This window comes from Mauremys reevesii, linkage group 9, assembly GCF_016161935.1.
Source record: "Mauremys reevesii isolate NIE-2019 linkage group 9, ASM1616193v1, whole genome shotgun sequence".
In the NCBI taxonomy this organism is placed as follows: Eukaryota; Metazoa; Chordata; order Testudines; family Geoemydidae; genus Mauremys; species Mauremys reevesii.
Genome location: NC_052631.1, coordinates 75,652,434 through 75,680,093, shown reverse-complemented (window position 1 = coordinate 75,680,093; position 27,660 = coordinate 75,652,434). Strand labels below are relative to the sequence as shown.

At 40.1% G+C, this 27,660-nt stretch overlaps 1 protein-coding gene across 5 annotated transcripts in view; it reads left to right on the top strand.

The window, feature by feature from the left end:
* LOC120371899 (connector enhancer of kinase suppressor of ras 2-like) overlaps positions 1-27,660 on the top strand; it is a 581,536-nt gene that overhangs the window by 241,592 nt on the left and 312,284 nt on the right. For all 5 annotated transcript variants that reach the window (XM_039488337.1, XM_039488338.1, XM_039488339.1 and 2 more), the window contains 2 exons: positions 15,849-16,051; positions 18,507-18,594. In XM_039488337.1, coding sequence (XP_039344271.1) covers positions 15,849-16,051; positions 18,507-18,594 — 291 coding nt within the window. The remainder of the gene's footprint in view (positions 1-15,848; positions 16,052-18,506; positions 18,595-27,660) is intronic.

Here is a 27,660-nt window from a genome sequence, read left to right as displayed (position 1 = left end):
TGCCCTCTTGCCATGTCTTGTCCTCAGCCTCATTTTGGTCTCTAAACCCTCTCGTTCTGGTGTCTGACTACTCCAGGTCCAACCTTAGCTCTGACCTTTGTCTCCTGTTTCTTGTCTGACCCCAGCTCTGATATCAGCTCCCACACCTGGCTCCTGACCCCAGATCTGCCCATTAGCCTTGGGTTCCTGAATACAGCACAGATCACCAGGCCAGACTGCCCATGTCCCAGTCAGTGGTACCAGTCCTCCACAGACCCTGACAAGGATTGTGTGAAAGCACAACTTCCTCCACTTGATGTTATAAATGTCTGATGGGATCAACAGCCTCAATGCTACCACATGCACCATCATCCCACTGTTTGCTGTCTTTTGTGTTTAAATTTAGTACAGTGTTTCAGATCATATCTCATTGCATAATAGAGTAGTGTGCCACATTCAAAAACAGGAAGCTACAGAAGGCAGCCAGGTCCATCTCCTGCTCCTAACCAAATCCCCATTATCCCTGCCTCAATCTTCTCCAATGGTGGGGTCTCAGGTAGCTCTGTGCCATGGGTTCTCTTGAGCCCTGGGACACATGCAAGCCAGGGCCTTGATTCACAGATCAAAACATAGGCCACAGAGTTCGGAGGGGGCCTGGCCCAGCCACTTCTTTTGCTGTGTACATGTGTGGCCACACATGCAGCGATCTTTTAACTAGTAGCTGCACACATTACAGCTGGGAGCGTGCTGTGGCTGGCACGTGAGTCCCACTCTGTGTGTGCTGTGGGGCAGGCCTTCACCTGCCAGCTGCCAAAACTGCAGTGGCTTCTCTCAGTGCTGGGCACTGGCTCAGGAGCAAGATGAACCCATCACCTGAGAGTGAGGCTCACCAGCAGGGAGGGGAAAGATAAAGAGAGGCATGGGGGAAGCTTGGTCTCCTGGGAGGGGATGATAGCGGAGGATTCTCTCCAGGGTTGAGGCTCTTGGAAGGGTGTATGTGTAGGATGTTATTGGCCAGAGGAGTCAGGCTGTTGGTGGGGAGGGGGCCATTTAGTGGAGAAGAGGAGAGTCAGGTGCAGTTGAGCAAATCTGTGGCCCCCACCCCACTTTAAATGGTGCTCCACTGCCTCTGAATCAAAGAACCTATGCTTTATCTGCTGCTATTTTAGAGGTATCTTGGAATCTCCTAAAGAAATTGCTCTGAGCCCTGTGGGCCAACTTGAGCTAACACCTGTAATTAAGGTCTGTGAATCTGTGTTAGCTAGAATGAGGCGTGTATGTTGTGGGAAAGGGAGGTACATATTTCCTTTTTCATTATTTCTCTCTGCCTGGAAGGAGAAAAAAGAAATACCTGTAATTTTTCAGTGTCCTGTGTCATTAGTTGGTAGATGATATATTGCTACAGTAGTTTGCTTTGTTTTCTGTAGTGATATTGATAGTGGAAGTGATGCATTTGCTAAAGGCTTTCCATAAACAAGACTATGAAAGATTATAGTCAGAACTGGAACAAATGTTGGTCACCATGGAGCAAAGCAGTGCTTTATTTTGCATGTTTATATTCCCATACCATATATTTCAGTATTTTGAAATTTGCAGAAGCATTAACGTTCTTATCAGCTCCAGAGGGGAATTGTGAATGTCCTTTACTTTTGAAAGACATGAAAATGAAAACTTGCTGGCTGTCTTATCTAGAGGGTCTAGCAAAGTACTGTTTGTCCTGACATGCCTGGGTCCTACTCTGAATTGTGGTGTATGATTCCAAGCAAGTCAATTGACGTATTTTCAATTATCCTGGCTTTTGTTATGGCATTGATTGTATTAATTATAGTATTAATTGCTATTCTGTAATGAAAAGCACAATTACCTAGCAGGTCAGCTGCCTTTGTTTGTTATGAGTTCCTACTGTGACATAGGACCTCATGAATATCTGAGGCTACATCTAATCCTTTGAGTAAATGTGCTTTTATGCCACAGTGTTGCAACATGTGATATTTAAAAAGGAGTGTACATTTTTCTTTGTTCAATATGCTATAATTAAACAGGTGCCAATAATGTTCTTCTACTCATTGTGCTACTCTTTTTCTTATTTTTATTTAAAAGAGGAACAGTCCTGAATCCTTATCCAAGGCTCCACTTTGTGTTTCCAGGGCTTTGCAGCCAACAACTCTGATTATGAATGTAAATATGTATGCCAGAAATATAGCAAATATAGTGGCGCTTTTTATAGCAACTAGTTTAGATAATTGCCTCTTGGCAAATGAAATTTTATGTGAGTACTTTTTCATCTGTGCGATACAGAAATATCATTAAGCCTGGACAGAACAGAAACATCACTCAAGATACAGAGCTATAATTCCAGTTAACAAGGCACCCATTTCTGAGGTTTGATGGTGATCTGTTTGCAGTGTATGTGGACTTTGATTAGTGAATTAAGTTCTGTAGCTGATAAAGCGTTAGCAGTTCAATGTAATGCAGCATTGGTGCTGTAATCCCGTCATTCTATTTTTCTTTGTTGGCTGACATAAAACTTGATTACTGTCTGTTGATGCATGTCCAAATTAATTTTCTGAGTCCATGTTGCCAGATGTGCACTGACTCATATATAACCAATAATTATGTCAATGCTTTAGATATCCTTTCTTCTTTGATAGTGCTCCTTCTTGTTGGATGCCTGTAAGTATAAAGAGAAGGTGAAGTAGCAGCAGTGAAAAATGATTAAAATGTAGTTTCAGTATTAATAACTATTGTCCAATTGTATGCTTTATTGGCAGATACATTATTGCATCTTCATGGTTGTTCAATATCAAATAGTCTGCAATTAATGAAGATTGTAAATCATATAATTATATTCATTATAATGAATTTGCCTGGAAATTGCTGGCCTTAGTCATGACACTTAAAAGTTCAGTGCTGCATGCAATAAAGTATAAAAGTACAAATCTTTCTGAATGTGCTGCCTTTCATGAAGAATGGGTTAAATCTTCAACCTTGTGCAGAGCAGAGAAAGAAAATGGATCAGTGAAGCAATCACACTTATATAGGAGTGGCTCTAAATTCTGAAGTGCTCAAATTTAATATAAATTGTGATATGTACTACAGTGCAAATTTACAAATGTGGAGTTAGGGAGCACATTACATAATAAAAAAATCATTATCTTTTGCCAGAATGTCCAGTTTCCAGAACATCTCAGTCTGTGCTACAGATTACTTTTTTTTCTTTTTTTCTTCTTTTTTTAATAAATGAGGACTTTTGTGGCTTTTATCAGAGTCCACTATATATTTTGTTAGTTGCTTTACCATGTATTGTTAGAATACAATAAAACATTGGTTGATACCAAGTACCTCATTAATTTATCTATGTGGAACAATTTTTTTATGTTAAAGTTACACTTAGGGCCTGATTGAAAGCCCATATAAGTCTATGGGACTCTTACCATTAATTTCAATAGACTTTAGATCAGACCTTAAATTATTTAGATCCCCATCTAATGTAAACAGTCATTTCCCAGACACTAGTGGTATTCTTTTGGTCACTCATGGGAGCTAGCCAGACACCTTGTTACAGTATAGTTAATGTAGGAGCTTTATTTAGTTAACAGTGCACACTTTTTAATCTCCCCTTCTCCCCCCACCCCCAGTTTTATACAACATGTGTAGGTATCTGAATTTGGTTACCAGTATACTAGCATACTTAAATTCCATCATTAGTGAATTCAGTTATTGGTAGTTTAATAAACCAGTGGCTTGTCAACAATCAAAGGCTCACAATTGGAGTACACAGAGAGTGAAAGTCACTGTATTGAACGGCTCCAGCAAATGGAATGTTGATTCAGCCATATGTGTCCATATCACATAGTAGAAAAAAATAAGTCCATTTAACTAAGAGGATAAAGAATTTGATGTCTGGAACAAAAATAAATAGAGTTGATCTCTTCCCCATTATATAAAAAATAACTATTCAACTGCTAATTGAAAATGTAGTTTAAAAAAGAATATACTTGGTAATAGTATATAGAATACTTCACTTTTTGGTCACTTGTTCAACTCTTTAACTCTCCACCGCACAAAAAGTTTACCATATGTTGTCTGTTATGTGGGCTACATGAAATGAGTTGCTGGATGTTCTTCGAAAGGTTGCAGACTTACTCTGGCAATTGCATGTCCAGTATATCGAAGCCAGAGAACTTTTGTTTAGCAGTACTCGTCAGGGTGGCCCACATGACCTCTGGCCCTCATAGCCCCTGCCATAGCTATTTTAAGTGTGGTGCCATTCTGACTGCCTCAGTTCCTTGTTACCGACCATGGTTTGAGTTGGAGCATTCTGTGTTGTATCTTACCTCACACTTTACTGTCATAATGTTTTGTTGTGAACTCGTGTGTACAGCTGGCTAGTTGTAGTAGTACCTGGAGTGTTTAGTTAGTTATTTAGTAGTAATTTAGTTCAGCAGGAGTTAGCCTGCTATGCAGAGGTGGATTTACAATACACAGTGCCCTGGCACAGGGCCCCCCAACTACAGGGGGCCCCAGGGCCAGGCAGCCCAGCACTGTCCAGCACCCCATGCAGGGCGGGGGGGGGCACCACTATGGGGGGTAGAAGATGTGGGGGAAAGCAGGGAGGGAGCCATTTAAGAGCCGTGCTGGAAGCGCAGAATGCGGTGCGCTCTCCCAGTCGGTGAGCCAGGCTCCTGCTGGCTCCTGGGGCTCCTGCTGCAGCCACAGCAGGCAGTCAGGTGAGGCAGGCAGGTGAGGGTCCGGCTGGGGGCACGCTGTGGGGGAGGCGTGAGCGCTCCCCTGGTGGTGCATCCGTCCATGCCTGTCCTGATGCCCTGCTCCTCTTGACACTGGGCAATGCAAGTGCAGTCCCTGGCGTGCACTGCTGCTGGTGGCCCCTGGAAAAAGGTCAGGGGAAGGGAGTGGCAGCCCAGGGGGCCTCAGCTCTCATGTGCTGCTGCCACCACAGCTCCCTATGGCAGCGAACAGGAGCAGTGGCGGAGCAGGGACGCATCCACCAGCCAGCCAGGTAAGGTGACCCAGCGACTGGGATTGCCCCAGCACGAAGGTCCCCCCCACACCTGCGTGCACTGCCCCCTACACATAAACACCCCAGCCCCCTGCTTAGGACAGGGGGCTGGGGTGGTCCCTACAGCCCCCTGCCCTCACTCCTGCACCTCCCCATACTCCCTGCTCCACCTACATCCCCTGCCCTCACTCCTGCACCCCCCCATTCCCACCCCTGCCCTGGGCACCAAATGGGAGCTCCTACACCCCACCAATCCCCACCTGCACCCCTTGCACCAAACAGAAGCTGCCCTAGGTAAGTGCTCCACACCCCAAACCTCTGCCCAGCTCTGAGCCTCCTCCCTCACCCTAACTCCTGGCTAGACCCTGCACCCCAACCCCCAGCCCCCTCCTGCACCCTAACTCTCTCCTAGACACCACACCCCAACCCTGAGCCTCCTCTCACATCCTAACTCCTGGCAAGACCCTGTACCCCAATATTCTTTTAGGGTTTTTTTATAAAGCACTCTTATCCAAAGCACTTTACAATAGTTAGCTAATGGTACAAACAATATTTAGAAAGATCATTAAGTGTTCCGCCGAGACCCTTCACAATTTTCAAGTGGTCTGTGATAAAAAAGTTAGACTACAAAAGCAATCAAGGTACCTCACTTTATTTTCATTTACTTCCTATTACTTATAATATAGGAGGAGGATGAAGAAAAAAAGAATGAAAACCAGGGATGAGGGAGATAAGAGAGGACGTTCTTTTTCTTGGCTGGGTACTGATGGAGGCCCCCCAAAATGAAGCTGAGCACAGGGGCCCACTAACTCTAAATCCACCACTGCTGCTGTGATGTCCTCACTAGGGTTTAAAAAAATTGCTCGCCTCTCCCCACAATAAGTCCAGTCCCTCAGAGAACTTTGGGAGCTGGTCGTCTCTTGTTCCATAGCCAGACTCTGATGTCCCTCTGAGGAGGAAAAGAGATATTTTCTTCCCTGTGGTCTTCCAAGGAAAAGGACTCAAAACAGATTGAAGCCACTCCAATGCTTGGAGAGATTCTTCTTTCTCCTCCTGTAACAGAAGTGCAGCCCAGCACCAGGAGTCCTTCGGTATGCAGGATAGAGATGGGTCATTTAACTGCTCTCTGGTACCGAGACAGGAACAAGAGACACTGTATCATCTATCTGGTACCCTCCATTGGGTGTCTGTTGAATCCAGTCCAGATGAGAGCGGTGTCAGCACTGACTGTTTCCATTCCACTGGTGTACTAGGCAGTATCAGATTTGCTCTGACACTCTGTTCCTGACTCTCCCTTTAATTTAGGAGTTGTGGTGATTTATTTTGTGTTCTCAGCACTGCCTGGACTGGTTGCAGAGTATTCACTACTGCCGACACCATCTTCTGCACCACTTAAAACTCAGATGAAGAGCTGACTTTGGCTTTCTCAGTACTGAGGGGCTTGTTGGAACATATACTGTCTTTGGCACTGATGGCTATTTTTGATGCAGATCACAGCTGCAGCATCAATGCTCATTTTGATGCAGTTACTTTTCCTTCTTTCCTTTCCACTATGGAGCACATGCCGGAATGGATTGTATAGCTTTTGCCTTCCTTATATCATGATCTTTGCTGATAATTATCAGGGCTGGCTCTAGGCACCAGCGTTCCAAGCATCTGCTTGGGGTGGCACTTTTCAAGGGGCAGCACTCCGGCTTTTTTTTTATCTTGGGGCGGCAAAAACCCTGGAGCCAGCCCTGATAATTATCAGTGGTGTGCTGGCATAGTTCTTGAAACAGGATCACATTCTGCTCTCTTATATCAGTGTAACGTCACTGACATGAATGGGATTGATCAGTGTAACTGAACAAATTTTGGTCCAGAGGTTTTTAACCTGTGATCTTTCAGCTTCTGTTTTTATTCTTTGCAGCAATAGCCTAAAATTATTTCAGACTTCTAGTTGAAATTGATATTTTTTTTAATTTAAAGAATGAAAGAAGGGAGGGATACTTCAGATTTTAGACTCAAGATGTATCTCAAGGCTGGTCTACACTACAGCTGAAAGTCAACCTCAGTTACGCTACTTCAGTTATGTAGGTAACATAACTGAAGTCAACGTAATGTAGGTTGACTTACAGCGGTGTCTATATCTCCCTGTGTCTATGGGAGATGCTCTCCCGCCAACTTCCCTTACTTTTCTCAGGGAGCTGGACTACAGGAGTTGATGGGAGAGCCCTCTGCCTCTTCACCAGACCCGCTAAATCAACACCGCTGCATCGGTCACAGCAGTGCCGATCTAGCCATAAGCCAAGACATGGCCTAAGTGACCTAATAATGCTCAGGGAAATGCAGAAAAATAGTATATACTATTAGTCTTATCTGGAGGCCTTGTTATTAATGGGAATGATTTGCTGTTTACAAAACACTAAAGGTCAGATTCTTTAAAGTTGCACGGAGTGTAAAACAGGGCATAATTTGGTTTTTGCAGTGTACAAAGAGATGGGCCATATTAGTGTTTTTTCTTTCCTTAATGAAGAGTAGAGCCAATGAGTTTCATGTAATGAATTAATTAACTGATGCACCTGGGTTTTTTGGTGTATTCTGGTACAGTGATCCCAATTTAAGATCAGAATAAATTGAATTGTATGAGTTAGTATATTGGGATTTTCACAACACAATCTTTTCTTATGATACCGTAACAGTCATTATAATAATTCCACTGACAGTTGCTACAAAATGATAAGTTAAATTGTGTGGAGGTAGGTTTCTGTGATAAAGCCATCTGAAAATTAGGTCATGTTAGGTTCAATTGACTCTTATCTCATTCCTGTGACCACAGAATATGTGATTAGGATCATTGGTCAATTAAAACACTACTGTTCAGTGACAAGACTGACATTGTGTGAATTATACCTGACACAGGGCTCCTTCAAGCTCGCTTTTACTGTTTCTTAGAGTTTTCTACATTTCATTAAGCATTGTCAAAGCCTGCATTTTAACATAATAATCATCCTCCCATTTCTGCCATTCAGAAAAGGTGTCAGATTTCATGTCCAGATCTCTAGTCCTGAATTTTAGTTTCTGAGTGAATGATCAATGTTGGATGTGGATTTTTTCGTTCTGTTTTTGATGGAGGGACCTCTCAAACATCAGAATAAAAGCTTTTTCCCAGTTTGTCAGTCTGGATGTCTTCAGGTCATTCATATGAATCTGTTGCCATGGTAGCTTTTATTTTCACTGGGATGTTACTAATCAGCAGGTGGGCCTGGGTAATAATGCATACTTTTTCACCCTGAGCCCCACCATGGATCAAGCATATCATATGTTTGGTACACTGGCTCTCTGTAAATAGTCCTAAAGTTATCACTGTTATGTGACTTAATTAGGTGAATTGTTAATGGTAGCTCTCTTGCAATGGAATAGAGAATACTATAATTATTCTGCTGTGGTGACCCTGGAGGCAGAGTATGGGGTCAAGTAAAAATTTCCATTTTCATGCCATTCCAGGAGAGTTTCAGAACAGACATACCTTTAAATAAAAAGATCATGTGTACAACAGTAGTTCAAAGGCTCATAAATTGTTCTTGTCTTCAGCTCAACTTGTGTCAGCTTTGCTCATGCAGAATACCAACCCTAGATCTTTCAGCACTTTATGTGCACTCTGGGATAAAGTCTTCAAATGGGTTATATTTTATACTAATGCTCCATTGCTTGATGCAAGGAGTGACATGCTAACTTTAGTGTTCAGCTATAGTACAATCATATCAGAAACTCTGAAAATATTTAACAGCTGATTCACCTAATTAAGTCACATAACAGTGATAACTTTAGGACTATTTACAGAGAGCCAGTTCCTTAAAAGAGAAATACGGGAAATCGTTTTCCTATCCCGCAAAGATTTGCAAGAGTTTGAAAATTGTTACCATCTCAAATTGGGACCAGAAGTCAATCTCGAAAATGTTTGTGTATTAAAGAACCATTTTTTTTAAGTTCATGGTAAAATGGGAATGCTGTGAGAAGAAATTCATTGTTGTCTGTAAGACACCTCAGATACTATGATGATGTGGGCCATATAAGTACCTAGACAGAAAAATATTACTGAAGAGCAGTTTTTATAGTGAACATCTTTGCCTGTGGTTTTCTTTCTGCTAAATTTTACCCTCATCCTCCTTGTTAACTAGATGACTGTTTTTTCTCATAAAAAGAGAGCATGTAGCCTTCTTGTCCTGAACAGTGGGAGGAGACTATTTTCTCCAGATAGTCCTTGAAGTGGAATGATAAAGAATCCCTATCAGCACAATAAAAAGTGTGTGTGTGTGTGTGTGTGTGTGTGTGTGTGTGTGTGTGTGTGTGTGTGTGTGTGTGTGTGTGTGTGTGTGAAAGAGAGAGAGAGAGAGAGATCGGATGAACAGTTAAATATTTAAAATTATGATTCAGAATTGCTTTGAAGTGTCTCACGGTATAAGTTAAATAACATTGTGATGATTCTTTAAATACACACATGAAATGTAATACATTCTAAAAGTTTGGCTAACTTAATATTTAAATTCCTACTTTAAATATCATGAACTTTATATGATTATGGATGAAGATGTTTGATCTTCAGTCAGGGATAGGTTGTTTCCCTTAATCTCATCAATCAACTCTATTACGGTGCCCTTTTATTTCTCACAGCTCAGTGAAAACCATAAACATGCTCAAAATATCACATGTAGCAGAAGCCAAATATGCATCCAAGTGCTCATTATGCAAACTTTGCTTTTCACTCTGTTATTTGCATGACAGGATCAGGAAACACTAACTACTGTATTTTGATTAAAAATAAGTCTGTTAGGAATTACATGATACAAAATACTTAACTAAAAATGGTGTCCTATACCAAACACAAATCTCATATTTATTATATGCCAATTGTGTAATATATTTTACCTCGTTCAATATACTGCTGTGGAAGTGACTTCATTGTTCATAGGTCAGTACCCAATGATGCAATGTATTTCTTCTTGCTATAAAACTAAACTAACCTTCTCTTGTAACACAGGTATTTCTTGCATTGTTTTCTTCTTCCATGTCACAATATCCAAGCATACTGATATGTACTTAACAGTTTTTTCTTTTCCACTTGTACTATGTTTGATCTCAAAGGATGCTCTCTAAAAGACTATATATCTATTATATTAGCTATAGATATATAGATATAGATAGAAAAAATTGCACTAGTTTGGGAATTCCCAATCAACACCTATATTGAGAGAGGATGTTTCTCAGCAACCTCTTTGCTACACTTCTATAGCACAATATTAAACTCTGCCAAATTTCTAACAATGATTTTACATATAGTACAGGATGTGCAATGAAGATTATTATGAAAAATACATTAAAAATTAGACCTTACTTTAGACTAGCCTTTTGCCTCATTCCACTGTCTTAAGTATGCAAGCACAAGAGTTATTTTTATTCCATGATCAATTTACTCTTTCTACAAATAGAGCAATTGAATGAATTTTAGAAGAATGCATTTAAAGAAAATAATCCCAGGATAGTATCTTGCAAGCCAACTTTTATCTTAGACTAAATATACAATAAAGAACCAGAGAATTTACACTTTTCCACTGTGCTTTTTTCAGCCATGTTTTAGTAAGATAACTAGTTACACAACCCTCCATTTTGGGATTTGGCAGAGAAATAAAAGACGATTTTTCTGCTTTTCAAGTATTTTTTTTTTAGAAATATGTCTGTCATTTTTACATTTACCCATATTTGTTGTTAGTGGTATTGAAAGGTTAGGTATTCAAGATTTGTTTCATAAAAGTGCTCTGTCATTCATCTTTAAAAGCAAATAACCCACTAATAAAGGCTATAATTTCTCTCAAGTTGTGCAAATAACCTGTTGTCCACCCATATTCTGTGCTCTTGTCACACATCTTACAACAGCCACCTGTTATTTCTATACTTTGAAAAACCTATCAACTACAAAAGCCCTGGAGTCACTCAATCCTGTCACTTCACTATCCATAGCTGTGTCCAATGACACTAACCACTTGAAAGCATGAACAAACTTTGAACCAGACATCTCAAAATTAATTGTAACATGGAACCTGAACTAAAAACCTCACTGATGTATTTAAAAATAACAAACTGTTCATGGAGAATAAAACCAAACAGTACTAAAAATCAAAGTGCAATATATGTATGGAAACACCTTTGTCTTTTCCAGGTCAAGCAAGTATATAATATAAACCCTCTCTGTGATTAATATAATTCTAAGTCAGTAGAGCATCAATACTAGACCTATTAGGAAATTTTTCACTGAAAAATGAAACACTTTTATGTGTTTCACCCACTTTCTGCATTAAACTGTTTTATTAAAATACAAACAGGAGATGCTTGACCTAGAAAAGACAAAGGTGTTTCCATCAATACTAAATAGGAGCTGCCTTTAATGATTTAAAAAAAGAAATAAAAACAATAGACCTATTATGTTATGATATGACAGCAGCAGTTGTGCAATATGCCCTATTACTACTGACGTCGTGAAATAACATAAAAATATAAGCTTGAAAATCGCATAAAATAACATTCAAAATGAAATTTAAAAATTCATTATGAATTTTTAAAATTCCAAAACAACATCTTTCCCAAAACAAAAATTTTCAGACATTCTGTTTCACGGAAAATGTAGAATTTTTTTCCCTGTTTTGGGACAAAAAAATATTCAAAATGTCAGCTTTCCCCATGAAACAGAAATACTGAGTTTTGATGAGCTCTAGACAATACAGGCATAGTTAGACCCTTTGCCTTATCATTAGTATAGTTCTTCTGTGATTAAACCTCTTAGTCATTGATTGCATTTAATTTAATCTCCACCTCATGAAACTATCCTCTTTAATCCTGCCATTGCTTCTCTTTAAACTGCCAGTGGGACTTGAAGCCAGGAATTTCTGAGCTCTAATCCTCGCTCTACCCGAGTCACTGTGTTGTTACCCATGACTGGCTCATGAACATTTCTGTATTTCTTTCCCCATTTCTTAAACAGGGATAATAATATTGATTTTCCTAACTCTCAGGGATATTGGGGCAGATTACTGTTACTGTTCATATGGTGTTTGCATATAAAGAGTTATGTTTAAATATTAATATTACCAACCATATCACCTCCTTACAAATTCCCACCTATTATGGCAAAATCCTATTCTGGATTTTCTTTTTCTATTTTTTCTTCTCTACTTTCTGCGATAGAAAACTATTCTTTCTATAGTATATCTGTTAATCAATGGTATTGCTGTCTTCAAATTTAAAATCCTCAGTAAGACCACCAGTCTTTGACTTTGTACCCTGCATTTTGTGCAGTGGATCTTGCAAGCCAAAATTTTAAACCAGCTGTTTTCATTATAGCTTTCTTTTTTAGATCAAAGTCCCTTGCACTCATACAGCTCTCTGATTTTCTGTCTTGTGGATGGATGTGATATTTTCAGTTTGCTTGTGTCCTTTCATTATAAATGATCCTGCTCTATACTCAAATGTCAAGAGAAGAAACATAATTGTATATGCTTTCACCTTTCTCATACACCATTTGGAGGATAAGAAAAGAATAGTAGAAAATGCAGGATTTTTATTCCCAAATTAGACCCATTGATGATAGGTTTGTTTGTGTTTTTACCATTCAGATATATAGCTTAATGATGGTCCATGCACACTATATTCTAATAGCTTATGCATGTAGATGAAAAAACAAGGTTCTTAATCAAGTTCTCACCCTTTTTGGCCACCTGTGCTTACCTTCAGTTGTCTCCACAGGAAGTTCTGCATCTGTTTTTGTAATAAATGAGAATGTAAAATTTGTGCCATGATGAATGTGCTGCCAGTATAAAGCCTACATTTTTCAGCACTTGGGAATTTAGAAAAGCACTTGGGACTTTGAATGGCCAACACATTCCTATCTCAATTGCAACAACCAAAGATTGTTTCCTTTTCTTACCTGATGGCAATTGTGGCTTTTCTTGAGAGAAAGTTGGCAATCTCCCAGACTTTCTACATAGGAATGAGTTATGGGCAGGCACAGTGGTTGGCCTGTTAACACAAGGACAGGGAGATATGGACTCTGAAATACAAACAGGAGGAACTGGCTTATGCTCCTTAATATGGGTTACTGAATAGGCAAAATCAAGCTCCTCTTGAAAGGGAGAACCACAGCACTCTTCCTTACTAACTGTTGTATAGGCATTTTAGTGGGGCCAGTTGCTTATTGTCCCAGTACAAGACAAAGGGAGAGAAAAGGGGAGGAACACATATTCATATTTCAATGAATGAATGAGTAGCTATAAATGTTAAGTGGATGACAATTTAATATAAAACAGTCTGCTTTTTAACAAGGATTTCAGCACTCAAATGTATTAGGTAAGTAAAACTGTCAAACATTTCCTGTATAATGCTCATTTACGGGGAATGAAGGAAGCTGTTTTCCATGTCAAACACCATGGGTAAGTCTAAGCTGCAATTAAAAAAAAACAAACCCACAGCAGAGAGTCTCAGAGCCCAGGTCAATTGACTTGGGCTTGTGGAGCTTGGCCTGTGGGGCTCAAGTATAGACATTTGGGCTTGGGTTGGAGCTCAGGAGCCTGAATATCTACAGTCCTATTTTTAGTCCTGTGAGTGTAGCTCTGCAAGCCTGAGTCAGTTGACCTGGGCTCTGAAACTCAGTGCATGCGGGTCTTTTATTACAACATAGCTATACCCCATATTTGATATACATCTTCTGCTACCCACTTCAAACCCATTATGCATAACAATCTAACCCTCAGTTGCCCACTTCAATACAGGTGACCGCCTACAACATGCATTACCCCTTATGCTTAACAATCTGTCTCAACTTGTAGTTAGCTCAGATCCTCTGATTTCTTTTCCCAGACATCAAGTAGAGCTCTGTGTAGCTCAAAAGCATGTACCTTCCACCAACAGAAGATGGTCCAATACAAGACATTACTTCCCCTACCTTGTGTATCATGGGGCCAGCACAGCTACGTCACCATTGCAAACATTTTTTTTTTTTATTTGTCTATTTTGCTAGTTAGTCTTTAATTTTTATCCATATCCTGTTGTGTATTTTGACATTCTTGGTGGGTAGGTCTGGGTGAAAAGAATGCATTCTGTCCCACAGCCATTTCTGTTTTTCTTCTTTTTTTTTAAACCAGAGCACATTGCAGAAAGCTGACTACTAAGATAAAGTATTTCCTCTCCATTTAGATTACAGTCCACCCCAGCAGTTCAAATCCCTCTGCTAACAGTCAAACTTTCTGAGGAAGAATGGTCTTGCAGTTAAACCACAGGCCTGGACATCAAGTAGTTGAAGCTTACAAAACAGTGTTCACAAACATTTGTTCAGATTCCACATGGCTGTTTGGTCCAGACTTCTTTTGTGCTTTTACCCTAGCTATGAATATTCACACAAACAGGTTTCTGTTCTCACTAATGTTTGGGAAATAGCTGTTTTTTGTATATATGCCTTTATTCTCATGTAAAGAAGCTATACATTGTTAACTATTCATTAGTATCCGTGTTCCTGGTTTAAAAGTTTGCTTCTGCTCTCTGAGTGGATGATAATGCCACATGACATAGAAGACCAATCATACACTATAAATGATTAATAGTTGACGTTAACAGTGGATAATTAATCTATGTTCTGAAAATTGTTCACAAGAACAGTTTAAACAGTCCTGAATGGCAAATTAACTTGTGAGAATAGAAGTCTGAATGAATTACAACAAAAAAAGAGCTAAATTTATCAGATTATTTACAATGAGCAGTTTAACCAGCTGTAGTGTCACGTACAAAATGGGAAATGACTGCCTAGGAAGGAGTATTGTGGAAAGGGATCTGGGGGTCATAGTGGACCACAAGCTTAATATGAGTCAACAGTGTTGCAAAAAAAGTGAACATCATTCTGGGATGTATTAGCAGGAGTGTTGTAAGCAAGACACGAAAAGTAGTTCTTCCACTCTACTCCATGCTGATTAGGCCTCAACTGGAGTATTGTATCCAGTTCTGGGTGCCACATTTCAGGAAAGATATGGACAAATTGGAGAGAGTCTAGAAAAAAGCAACAAAAACGATTAAAGGTCTAGAAAACATGACCTATGAAAGAAGATTGAAAAAATTGGGTTTGTTTAGTCTGGAAAAGAGAATACTGAGAGGGGACACGATAACAGTTTTCAAGTACATAAAAGGTTGTTACAAGGAGGAGGGAGAAGAATTGTTCTTCTTAACCTCTAAGAATCAGACAAGAAGCAATGGGCTTATATTGCAGCAAAGGAGGTTTAGGTTGGACATTAGGAAAAACTTCCTAACCATCAGGGTGGTTAACCACTGGAATAAATTGCCTAGGGAGGTTGTGGAATCTCCATCATTGGACAGTTTTAAGAGCAAGTTGGACAAACACCTGTCAGGGATGGTCTAGATAATACTTAGTCCTGCCTTGAGTGCAGAGGACTGAACTAGATGACCTCTGAAGGTCCCTTCCAGTCCTATGATTCTACCTTATGTGATCCTGAGTAAATCATTTAACATCTTTGACCCTCTATTTCCACCTATGTAAAATGGGAATAATGCATTTATTACTTACCTACCTTGGAGAGAGGCTGTGGGCGTACATGATTCTTGTTGCTGAAGTGCTTGGAAAGGAAGGGCTCTGAAAGGTCAGCTGTTAAATACTCATGATCTACTGGGACAGTTCATCAATTCCTGACTTGCCTTGACTTTGCTGTTTCAAGAATTGAGTGAATCAAAGCAAGCTGCAAATGTTTCAGTTCAATATTCGGTGGCTTAGCTATCTCCTTTAAACGTGTGGTGTGATATATATATATTTTTCTTTCAGAATTATGGTTTGGAGACAGAAAACCTGAGAACACTCTCTCATAAGCTGAATGCCTCAGCCAAAAATCTTCAGAACTTTATAACGGGTAGAAGGAGGAGTGGCCATTATGATGGCAGGGCCTCCAGACGACTGCCAAATGATTTTCTTACCTCTGTTGTAGACCTGATTGGTGCTGCCAAGAACTTGCTAGCCTGGCTGGACAGGTAATTTAGAGCTTTTTAATTCTTATGGGAGTTGGGGGGGGGGAGCGAAGTGTAATTCTTTTGCACTGTTTGTTTCTTTTTCTCTTGCTCGTTTCTCTTTCTCTTATTCTAGTATTAGAATTGTAATTATAGGTTTTACTTTGTAAATGTTGTTATATATTTGAGTTCCAGGCTGAATAGGCCTGGGTCAGGGGCCGGCTGTGGGATTTTTGGAGTCTCTTTTGGGTCATCCCAGGTTGGTGGTGACCTCTGTGAAATTAGCAATGTCAGTCTTTTTCCTAGCGAATGGCAAAAATTGCCACTACGGATGGCAGGATCATTTCAATTTCAGAAGGAAGAATACAAATTAACATAGAAACTGAGCTGTCCTACAACCAGAGCAAAGAATGGTTCTGACCATTCAGGGCTGCCGCAAATTAAGAGAGCAGTGTAGGGAAATTTGAATTGCCGCTATCCCTGCTGCATACCTCTCCTTGGATAATTTCTAAAAGAAATTATACCACTTGCTTATCTCTGGAAACTCAGAGCTTACTAGCTGACTTTTTGTTAACAGTAGGGGGCAGGTTCATACATTAGTCACTCTTGTCCCGTTAATTACTGCTTGGTGAGAGAATGCTATGATTTCTCATTGATGAATTAGGAATCAGTTTACAAAGTAACTGTCTGCATGATCTGTGTTAAAATATTGATTATGTATGAAATACTATTTTATGCATACACTGCATTTCTCTATAGAAGTGAATAGCTTCATTTGAAATCTGAAACTATTGTGCATATAAATGAATGACATGACCATTCTTCACAAAGCTTGTTGTGACCCTGATGACATTCTCTGACCTAATGCTAGCAATCAGGCTCTCCTGGGATGTAATCGCCTCAGTTTTTATAAGCCAAATGGGTCAGATCCAGACAGTACCTGGAGACTCCAAGGAAAACCCAGGTCCTGCAGGAAGTTGGGTTAGTAGCTCAGTAAATGGCACACATCCCTCTTAGTTAATATTGAACTAAGGTTATAGTTTGCCCTTAAGAAGAAGAGTGCTGCTTGATGTGCTATCTTTTGGATAAGCCATAAAACTGAGGACTTGACTGTTATACTTATTATATCTGCTCAGTGCTGAGGCATATCAAACATCTAAGGTACTAGAAACATGCCAGGTACATCCTGCAGGTCACACATTGTTCTACATGGGGTTCCTCGGTTTCTGCACAGCCTGCACTGTACATAAATCCGGAGTGTTTCACTCTGTATCTGGCTTTTCAGCTAGCCTTGCCCTGCTGCTTCCCAAAGTGCCTAGTTCTTCATGGTTCACAGGTTTTTTTGTGGAGTTTCTTCCCCCTTCTCTTATCTGGCCAGGAGGAAGGGGATTTGCACTGGAAAGGTGGTTAGTTGAAATCCTAGTCTCCTGTTTAGCAGACATATCACTCTACCTGTGCTCATCTGAGAGATCATGTTGTACATTCTCCAAAAATAGGGAAGTTAACTCTGGTGTCCTGCCCAAAATCCAACTTCAGATAATTTATGTTCTAACTACTTATAGTTATTTCAAATGCATACATTATTCATGCCCCCTCCTAAAAGTTGTTATTCAGTGTTGCTGGTGCAGAATGGCATGATTAATGTGAGGTGATTGGCATTTCCATGATAAATGAGTTTACCTCTACAACATATATGTCTTCTAAAGGGCTCTGAGACCCACCAGAAAGAAAATGAAGGGGTGTTATTAGCAGCTTTATTTTATATACAATACAATACAATACAAAAATATAAAGATATTAACTGACCTGGTTCAGTCTAATTTAATCAAAGTGAAGTTACCAACCCTAAGTGCCTGTTGTAAAAGCTGTTTGTCTTGCAAGCAAAAAGCCCAGAATGAAGTCACATATTGTCAGATATTTCAAATTGAAATAATCAGAGCAAATACTACAATAACCTGATGTGTCTGTGTTTTTAAATGGATGTCAAGAATGCCCAGCGCTTTGCATGGGCGGTTTTAGGTGTGAAATTTTCTTTAGATGAAATTTAAAAAAAAATACTGCTACTAATTTTCAGTTACGGTATGACTCTAAGATCATTATCATTTTTAGCATCATGCACCAAAGAGAGTAACATCAGTTCCAGTAGGTGAAGACAGCTATGTCTGAAGTTGTTACCATATGTAAAATACACAGGATGATGATGACAGCACTGACCAATATGGCAGCTGTAGTACAAGTTTGCTCACAGAGAATAAAAATCTTAATTCTCTTGAATGTGATGTAGTGACTGTCTAATTCTGACTGACTCCTGGAGTTGTTTCTTGGAATTCATTGTTGTACCATTTCAAATTAACAACATCCCAGCTTCTCAAGTGCATTATTTAGTGTGTTGTTGACTGTAGATATACATTACAAGAGGTACAGCTCAGTAACACAGATTTATGAGGTCTCTTACAAACTTGTTGTCCCTCTCTGGCAGGTCTCCATTTGTCAGTGTGACAGAATACTCATTGCTGAAAAACAATATTGTTCAACTGTGCCTGGAATTAACAACCATCGTGCAACAGGTAAGAACGGGTTTATTGTGTACCATACCTAAATCACTTCCACATTGCTGAAGAATTAGTAAAATATTACAAACATTTTTAGAAATGTGTCACCTCATCAGGAGAATTTGTGCGCGTTTTGGGGGCTGGTGGGAGTGGAGGGAGGAGGTATGTGTGTGCAACATCTCATTTGCAATTACAGTAATTATTTACTAGTAATATTAGGAAAGAAGTTTTGTATTTTTATTGTTTTCAAGGATATTGATGGGTTTTCTCTCCAAAAAGTAAAAACAAATTATTGCAGTATCTCCAGTTGATCCTCACTTCATCGTCCCCTTTTCCTCCCTCAAATATTCTATTCCCCTCTTTCCCTGATTTCCAGCATATGATTCCTTGCTGTATGCTTTCTTGTTGCTTACCCAACTGATACATATTAGACTTGATTTTTTCATCATAAATCAGAGGCCACCAGACTCCTAATCATTTTGTTGTTGTTCTCTGAAGTCCCTGCAATTAGTCAATATATTTCTGATAACAAGGTGCCTAGAATTTAACACACAATATTCCATGTTCCCTGCTAAATATTGTCAAAGATAAGCTAAAAGTGGATGCATAGACAAGAGCTAGACAAATACAGTAGAAGTATATATTTATAAAAATCGTTGTGAATAAAACCTGCCAATTCACTTCATTGGTATTCATGACCCTTTCATTTGCAATTTGAAGTATTACTGTGAGCAAGACTAAATTTCCAAGAATGTTCATAGAAAGTGAAAGCATCATGATTACTAATGCAGCATCACAAGAGCAGGTAGAGAGCACAGATAGCAAAGTAGGATGCAGATTTTGCCTTGTCTATACCTGATTGAACAGGGCAAAGCAGCTGCAGAAAATGGTATATAGTTAGAACATGAGTGGGCTATACTGGCAAATGGACAGCAAGAGATTGTCACTTGGAGCCTAGCAGTTCAAAAGTGTCTAATCTAGACTAAATAAAATCGTCAGAAAAAGGTATATTTCTGATGTAAATCTACAGATTTAGAAAGGGCCTCATATAATCTTAACCTTTGAGATTTATTTAATAAAAATGCACTATTGACTTTCTCTCCTTAAAATTCAAATCTATTAAAAAAGCAAGAACAGATTTAAAGAATTGTGCTGCTAAAACCGCACAAGGAAGTCATCTGACTGGGTGATAACAACAGCTTTTCAGACACACTGATAAAATTTGTTGGTACCTGGTTAACATAACCTAGGATGTCATAGAAAAAGTAAGAAAACTTACTGAAAATTAAGTTTGTTTGTATACAAGGGAAGTTCTACAGTCATTCTGGAAGTGATTAATAAAATTAAGCTTAAAAATATGTGGATTGCAATGTTGTGCCTTGTTTCTATGGCAATTATATGTTTGCAATTCAATGGCTGTGTTTGCTCTGAAAATAATTGGTATCCTCTTGATATACAAGTGCAGCAAGAACACTGAAGCTCTAGAGCAGTGGTTCCCTCACGCCTACCCCATACCTCCCATCCCCCATGGAACCGGGAGCAGGGACAGGGCTCTGGGAGGGGGGGACATGGATAGGGGTAAGGGAGCCCAGGCTGGGGCTACAGCTGGGGTGGGGGTGGAAGCGGACCCTTGGCTGGGAACCAAGGCCTGCTCTGCAGCTGGGCATGGAGCCCTGGGCATGGGGCCATCAGCCAGGACCTCAGGCACAGGGCTGGCAGCCGCGGCTAGGAGTAGATCCCTGAGCACAAGGCCAGCAGCCGGGACCAGGGCCAGGAGCAGAGTTCCCTCTTCTCCCCCCTCTAGGAGTTGGTCTGGGCCTAGCTGCACCACCCCGAATGTTCCTCCACACTCCCTTGGGGGGCATGCCCCACTGATTGAAGACCTCTGCTCTAGAGTAAAGTCTGAGTGCATAAGTCTCATTTAGAGCTCATCTAACTCTTCCTTGGTCTCACTAATTCCCTATTAGCACCAAGGAGGAGGGAAATAGTGGAAAATGACATTGCATAGAGCCACAAAATAATCATAGCTGAATTTCTTGATATTGAGATCCCATGTTGCGTTAATATGTGAAGATGATGCATCAGAAAAACACAATCTGATATCATAACACACTATTAGGACAGTGTTGGTCATATTTTTTGGCTCTCCAGTGACTCAGTAGGATGATAAAATGGTACTTTAGCTTTACAAAGCAGACTGCCATTGCTCTAGAAAAACGAATCCACCAAATTAATCCAAACCTGTTGGCATACTGCAAAGCCTATCTATTTTTTCTAATGTTGGTGAGGGACAAGGGTATAGCAGCTCATATTATTAGGGAAGGGAGGGTATTTATGTATTTTTCCATGTTCTGGTTAGTTAATTTTCCTTTGGACTTTGTGGTGAGACTAGGTCCCACTGGATCTGGTATAATTTTGTTGTTTGTGTATGGTAGTAAGATATCTTAAAGATGCTTAGAGCCCGTGATAGGTGCTTTTCATGTTTATTTTAATCAAAATAAACAATATAATTTAATTTTAACATAGTACTGATTGAAATAATATGATGTTAAAACACACTAAGGAACTTTTAGTGTATACCAGGAGGTTCTACACAGAACAATTAACATGCAGCACATTAGCATACTTTAGAAATCTCACTCCCATGGTGAGCATTACCCCACCCTGTAGTAAAGCCCCGAAATAAGCTACGTAAATTGAGTTACTTCAGTAACTGGTGTGTGTGTGTTCCATGTCATGAATCATTCATTTAGCTCATTGTGTCTCTCCAAGTTGAAGCTTTTATTTAAAAAAAGGGTGGATACCAAAACTGGACAAGTATTCTAGTTGTGGTCTCAGGTAATATCACTTTTGTACACCTACTTAATATACCCCTATTCTATACATGCAAAAATTGTGTTAACCCTCTTTGCCAGAACATCAAAGTGGGAACTCATGTTCAGTTGATTAACAATGAGCCCTAAGTTCTTTTTAGAGTCACTGTTTTCCAGGATACAGTCCTCTATTCCGTAAAAATTGCCCCACATTCTTTACTCTTAGTTGAGTGACCTTGCCTTTGACTGTATTAATGCATGCTACTTGATTGTTCCAAGCTTGCGAAGGGTCTAGAGCACTCTATCAGCTGCCTGTGCTTATTATTATTTATCACACAACCAGTCTTTATGTCATCTGCAAACGTTATCATCATAATTGTACATTTCTTCCAGATTATTGATTTAAAAAAATGAATAGCATTTGGTTGAGAATCAATCTTTGTTTATCCTATGAGGACCTTCCCCCTCCCCCCACACACACACTTATTGAAGAATCCCCATTAACGATCACATTTTGAGATCAATAACATTTTGTTCTAAGCATGTGTACTTGTATATTCAGGGCTAAATAGAGTTCTTCATCTTATATTTGTAACTTGCCTTTTCTCTATTTATTTAAATAAATTCAGTATTTTAATCAATTAGAATGGTGATGGCATGAGGTACTTTGGCAGGGATATTCTGGAAGATGCAAGAGCTGGTTGATATCTTGTTTGAATGTGGATATGTAACACTACCACTAGTTCTCTTGTAGTTCTCTTTATTTTACCATTTTATAGGACAGAACTAAAGAATGGGTATTCTATAATATAAAAGCCCCAAGTTAAAATCCACCTTTAAACATGTCACTAATCATTTTTTGGCAAGGGATAAATGTGACACTTTAGCTGTCATGTATATCCTAAGTAAAATAAATAGACTGAAACCCTATGCATGTTAAAACTTGTGGGCTTCTTAACGAGTTTCCTAATGCATACTACATGTCAAAAAGAAAATAATTCACCATAATATTCTAAGTGTAATGCTCCAACTGGTCTTAAATGCTTATTTAAACCAGACAGATATAGAAAAAACCATATACGTTTATCTTCTAAATTGTATCCCAATAACTATTAAAAAAGAACATCTTTAAATTCTAATATAAACTTCAGTATGCAACATAAGCAGAGACTCTTTTCTCTAAAATTAATTCATTCTGCTCTACAAAACAGAGAAATGTGAGATTTACTATACATACGAGTCCTTTATTCTTTGACCTGAAATAATTAAGTTTACTCAGAATGAAGCTTACATTTTAATTTAGGTGTCAGAAATACATAATTTAGATTGGAACATTAGGTCTAAAGTGACACTCTAAGCCTTGCTCTGATCATTTTGTTGTCTTGGTACTTGAAGGGTTAAAGGGAGGCAGTATTTAAGAACATGGATATTCTGTTTGAAGTATGTTAAACTAGTAGGAAAAAACCGCCTTAGGCATTGCCAGCCACACTAATTGAATACTTTTTGTGCTGTGGGGAAACAAAGCTAGTATGAATACAGAAAAAACATCAAAGGGCTACTTGACCATGGAGTGCAAATAGAAATTCTTCTATATCCCTAAGTTCTTTGGTTCTCATCATCTTCCAGTTTTAACCTTTTTTTCTTGTACTGACACTAATTTTTTCTCAAAACTGTGTCCATAGAGAAATCAATTTCTGTAAAACAAATGCTGATACTCTAAAACAAACTCCATAATTCAATACCTTTAAGCATAAATGGTGTGATTCTTACTCATGCCCAAGTCCCTGTACACCAGGTAAAAGGGCTGCAGCTGAGTAAAGAGGCGCTAAAAGTCCAAGATCTAGCCAGGAAAAGATTCCTGCAGCACAGGAAATGAGGAAGGCAGCAATAGGCTGCCTCCCGAGGTTCTCTTTTCAAGCTCAGATGTATGCAGAGGTGTTTGGTGGGGCAGAGGGGCCACAGCATGCTGCACTGGTGAAATTCTTGGCAGTCCAGGGAGGCTGTTGTAATTTAGGGCAGGTCTACACTACAAATTTACATTGGTGCAGCTGCACCGATGCACCACATCTGGTGAAGCTGCTATAAGCAGATGGGAGAGAGCTCTCCCATTGGCTTACCAACTCCACCTCCACAAGAGGCAGTAGCTATGTCAGCAGGAGAAGCTCTCCCGCTGACATAGTGCTGTCTATGTGGCGGGGTGGGGGGTGGGGCGGTATAACTACATCGCTCAGGGATGTGACATGTGACATGATTATACCGCAGTAAGTATGTAGTGTAGACCAAGCCTTAGACAGGCTTCCATGGCTGTCCCTAAACTTTGCAGGGGGCTTCCAGCGCTGCCCGGAGGGGGGACAAGTGGGGCAATTTGCCCCAGGCGCTGGGCCCTGCAGGGGCCCCCCACGAGAGTTTTTCAGGGCCCCTGGAGCGGGGTCCTTCACTCGCTCCAGGGGCCCTGGAAAACTCTCGTGGGGCCCGGGGCCCCTGGAGCTTCTTCCGCTCCAGGTCTTTGGCGGTAATTCGGCGGCGGGAGGTCCTTCTGCTCTGGGACCCGCCACCGAAGTGCCCCAAAGACCCGCGGCGGGGGGGTCCTTCTGCCCCAGGACCTGCTGCCGAAGAGCTGGGTCTTCAGCGGTAATTCGGCGGTGGGGGCCCCCTGCCGCGGGTCTTTGGGGCACTTCAGCGTAGGTCCATAGTGACATTTTGCTGTTCCTAACATTTCTGATGTTCTTATGATGTATTTAGCTGTGTAAATATAGGGGGTTCACAGACCACATAGTAAATTGGAGCAAGGCATGGGGCAGTACTGGGCCAGGGAGACCCCACCCCTCAGCAGTTGCGGGTCTGTTCCAGTGGTGGGACAGTTTAAAAGGGCACTGGAAGCCCAGGGGCAGGGGGGAAAGCAGTTACAGGCTGCACCAGCAAGTGAGGCTAACACCTGGAGCTATGGGAAGAATGACTACAGACTTGGTAAGGCCACTCTGGAAGCTGTGATCCATATTCCCCCTGCCTCCTGGTTTGAGTTGGGAATCCAAGAGCAACCTCAAAGGAGGGGACGTTGTCCCCCCGGGCAGACTGTGCTGATACTGCAAAAACTGTGACCACACCCCTAACAGAGCTAGAGCCCAGAAGGAAGTGACCCAGGGGCATGTAACTTGGGGTGGACCAACAAATAGTCCAGACACTGCAACATCTCTTTAGGGTCCTGGGTCAGGGCCCAGTGGAATGGGAGGGCCCTGCTCCCCCTCAATGCTGTCATGACAGAACCCCAATGGGAGAAGAAGGAATACATGGGAGGGAGAGGCTCCTCTGTATATGACTCAGCAGGGCCCACTCTAGAACAAGCTGATGGAAAAGAACAGAGGAGCCACTGTATGATCACTAGACCAGCTGGCTGCTGAATTGACCCACTTCAGGGAGGTACTAAACTTGATTCTTCTCTCAGATTGGTTTGACCCTTGTGCAACTCCATTGAAAATAATGGAGTAATTCCTGATTTATACTCATGTAACTGAGATGAGGTTCAGTCCCATGTGATTTCTACTTTCTTTGTGCTGCACTTTTAAATGTAGGGAGCCTTCTACTTGTCTGTTGGGAGCAATGCGGAATGCCAGTTTCAGATGACTACTACAGAAAGTAATACATTGTGTGCTCTCTCTTTGTAACAATCATTTTAAGTTGCCTGTCAGTACCGTTTCCCTTCCCCACTTCTGGGCAAACAAGCAGAAAATTCCCTGCATTTAAAGGTATAGCAGACAGAACACAGAAACATGACATTTAATAACTGAATACACCATACTTTTATTCCTTCTGAATCTGGTTCCACAGCAGAGCTAATTACTGCCTTGACAGCAGACTGGCCATAGAGCTACATGTTTCAAAATAAAATATACTAAGACAACAGAAACTGTTGAAGGAGAATGATTTTTCTAATTTAATCGTCTTGGATAATATTACAATTGTATTTATAAAGTTTCTGTTCCATGCTTGCTTGCATATAGGTGTTGTCCTACGGAGCTCTTTTAATTTCTCAAACAGTACTTGGATTCCCTCCAGCAAAAAACAGACCCACAAAAGGAAATCTCAGTGAAAAGATGCAAACCAACTGCATGAATGTAATGGTTTGGTTTAAATGCATGGCTTGGCTTAAAATAAGAGCCTTCTAAACTATTGCTCAGAATTCATAGTGAGCTTTTTTTGTAGTTTCAAACTGTGTGCTTGAAATTAAAAAAATAATAACTTTCATCTATGCTCATAGTTCCTGGTTCAGGCTAGAGCCAGGAGCACATTTAGTAAAGTACAGACCATGACAGGTGGCTGGCTGTTCTTGCAGAATTTATGCTCTGACCAAAAGTTGGAAGAGGTGGACTTTTAATGACGGTTTTCATATTCTATCTAGTCCAGTATCTTTGGCTTAAGATGCTTGCCTGAGCCTCCTACTACTTAAGTCTTCGTGACATGAAGTCATACAAATTCAGTGATTCTCACGGGGTTTCTTTCATTTGCAGAACTGTAGAGGGAAAAAGCAGTTGAGTTAAGATAATCACACCAAATTTTCAATAAATATAAAAAATTTAGCAGGCCTATTTAAGATATATAAGCAGAGTAAAAATCAAATATTTTATAGAAATCATATTGTAAGGTATAGATTTGGGACTGAGAAGTAGGCCTTTTTTTAAAAAGTGCAATTCATAGGAGTCAGAGCAGTTCTCACAGGTGATTGTTAATTACATAAATGCTGTGTGAGCTTCAAAGCAAAATGGTAGATTTATTTTAAAAATATGTATTCACCATTGCACTTTGAAATGGACAGCGTTTTTATTTTCCATAAAATTATCTGCAGTTGGTGAAGCCCCATAAAGCCATGTTCGAAACATATGTTTGATTATCTTCTCTCACACACAAAATTGACAGTATGTGATTATGTCAGGCTGTTGGTTCATTCGTAAGACATTTCAACCCGAAGAATATATCATTAAAAGTTTAAGGAAAAGGGAAATATTATTTAGAAATTTTATGTTTGAGGCAGGTGTCTTGGTAGGTACAACTATTTGGAATAACTCTTTATGTGGGAGTTGAAATAGACTCTTTTGGAATAACTGCATTCACACAAAAGCCTTCATTGTACTGAAAGGATGTCATAGTGTGTTAAGATAGTAAGTTCAAAGATTCAATGAATACAGCCTTACTTCAGTTTTACTGTGCATAAAAAAACATGCTTGTGACTTCTGCTAGCAAATGCGGGCATCGTCCTCAGGCACGTACAATCATGAAAAATATATATGTGGTCTCAAACCTTTAACATAGAATTTACAGGCTGCATGAATAATAATGTAACTTCTCTTGCTTATAACCAGCAGTGTCACCACTATAATTAAGGTTGTCCCATTTTTCCCTTTAAATTCTTTATTAGAAGGTAGTGGGTGCAAACACATTTCTGTAGTGTTTTGATTGAAACTTAAAGCTTGAAGCTAAGGTCTATAATACGGATAAAATTGGTATTTTGTGGAGAGAGGTCATAAGTTACCTAGCTATTGTATTTTTAAAAGAATCAATTGCATATAGCAATTTTTTAATACTATGATCTAAAACCTAGACATATGACTGTATCTGGTCCTCCTGAAGGATACCAAAGCACTTAATGCCTGATTTTGACTGGCCCTTGTGGAGGTGCAAAAGGGGAGAGTCCCCAGAGCAGAGGCCAGCCACAGTGGTCATCGTTGCATTTGCCTTCTGGGTATGGTGTTAAATGAGTCTGCTCTACAGCCTTATCTGATAGCTGGTTAGCTTTTAGCTCATGTGCTAGAGGCTCATGCACTAAGCTCCAGAGGTCCCTAGTTCAGTCCTGCTTACTGATGACAGGGCTCTGTTGGCATTACACATTCACTAGCAATACAAGCCAAGCCAGGATGGGCAGGGGGAAAATATCCCTTTTTACCATACTCACACCCAGGGGAAGGGAGCTCAGGCTCCACCTCCTCCTCCCAACATCAACTTCCCACTTAGGAGTTCCATAAAGAGCTGTGCCCCAAAGCAAAGGGTCTGCTACCACTAAACTGATTATACAAAGATCCATAATTTTTCTATGGGGATTTGAAACGTGTATTAATACCAACTTGGGAACTGCACAAATTCCTCTGCAGAATAAAGGACACTAATGAATAGTTAGTTACATAGATCTCCCAAGCAAATAACTTGGATTTAAAAAAAACCCATATATATATACACACACACATTCATTGTTCTGAAAGATGAAAAACTGACATTATTT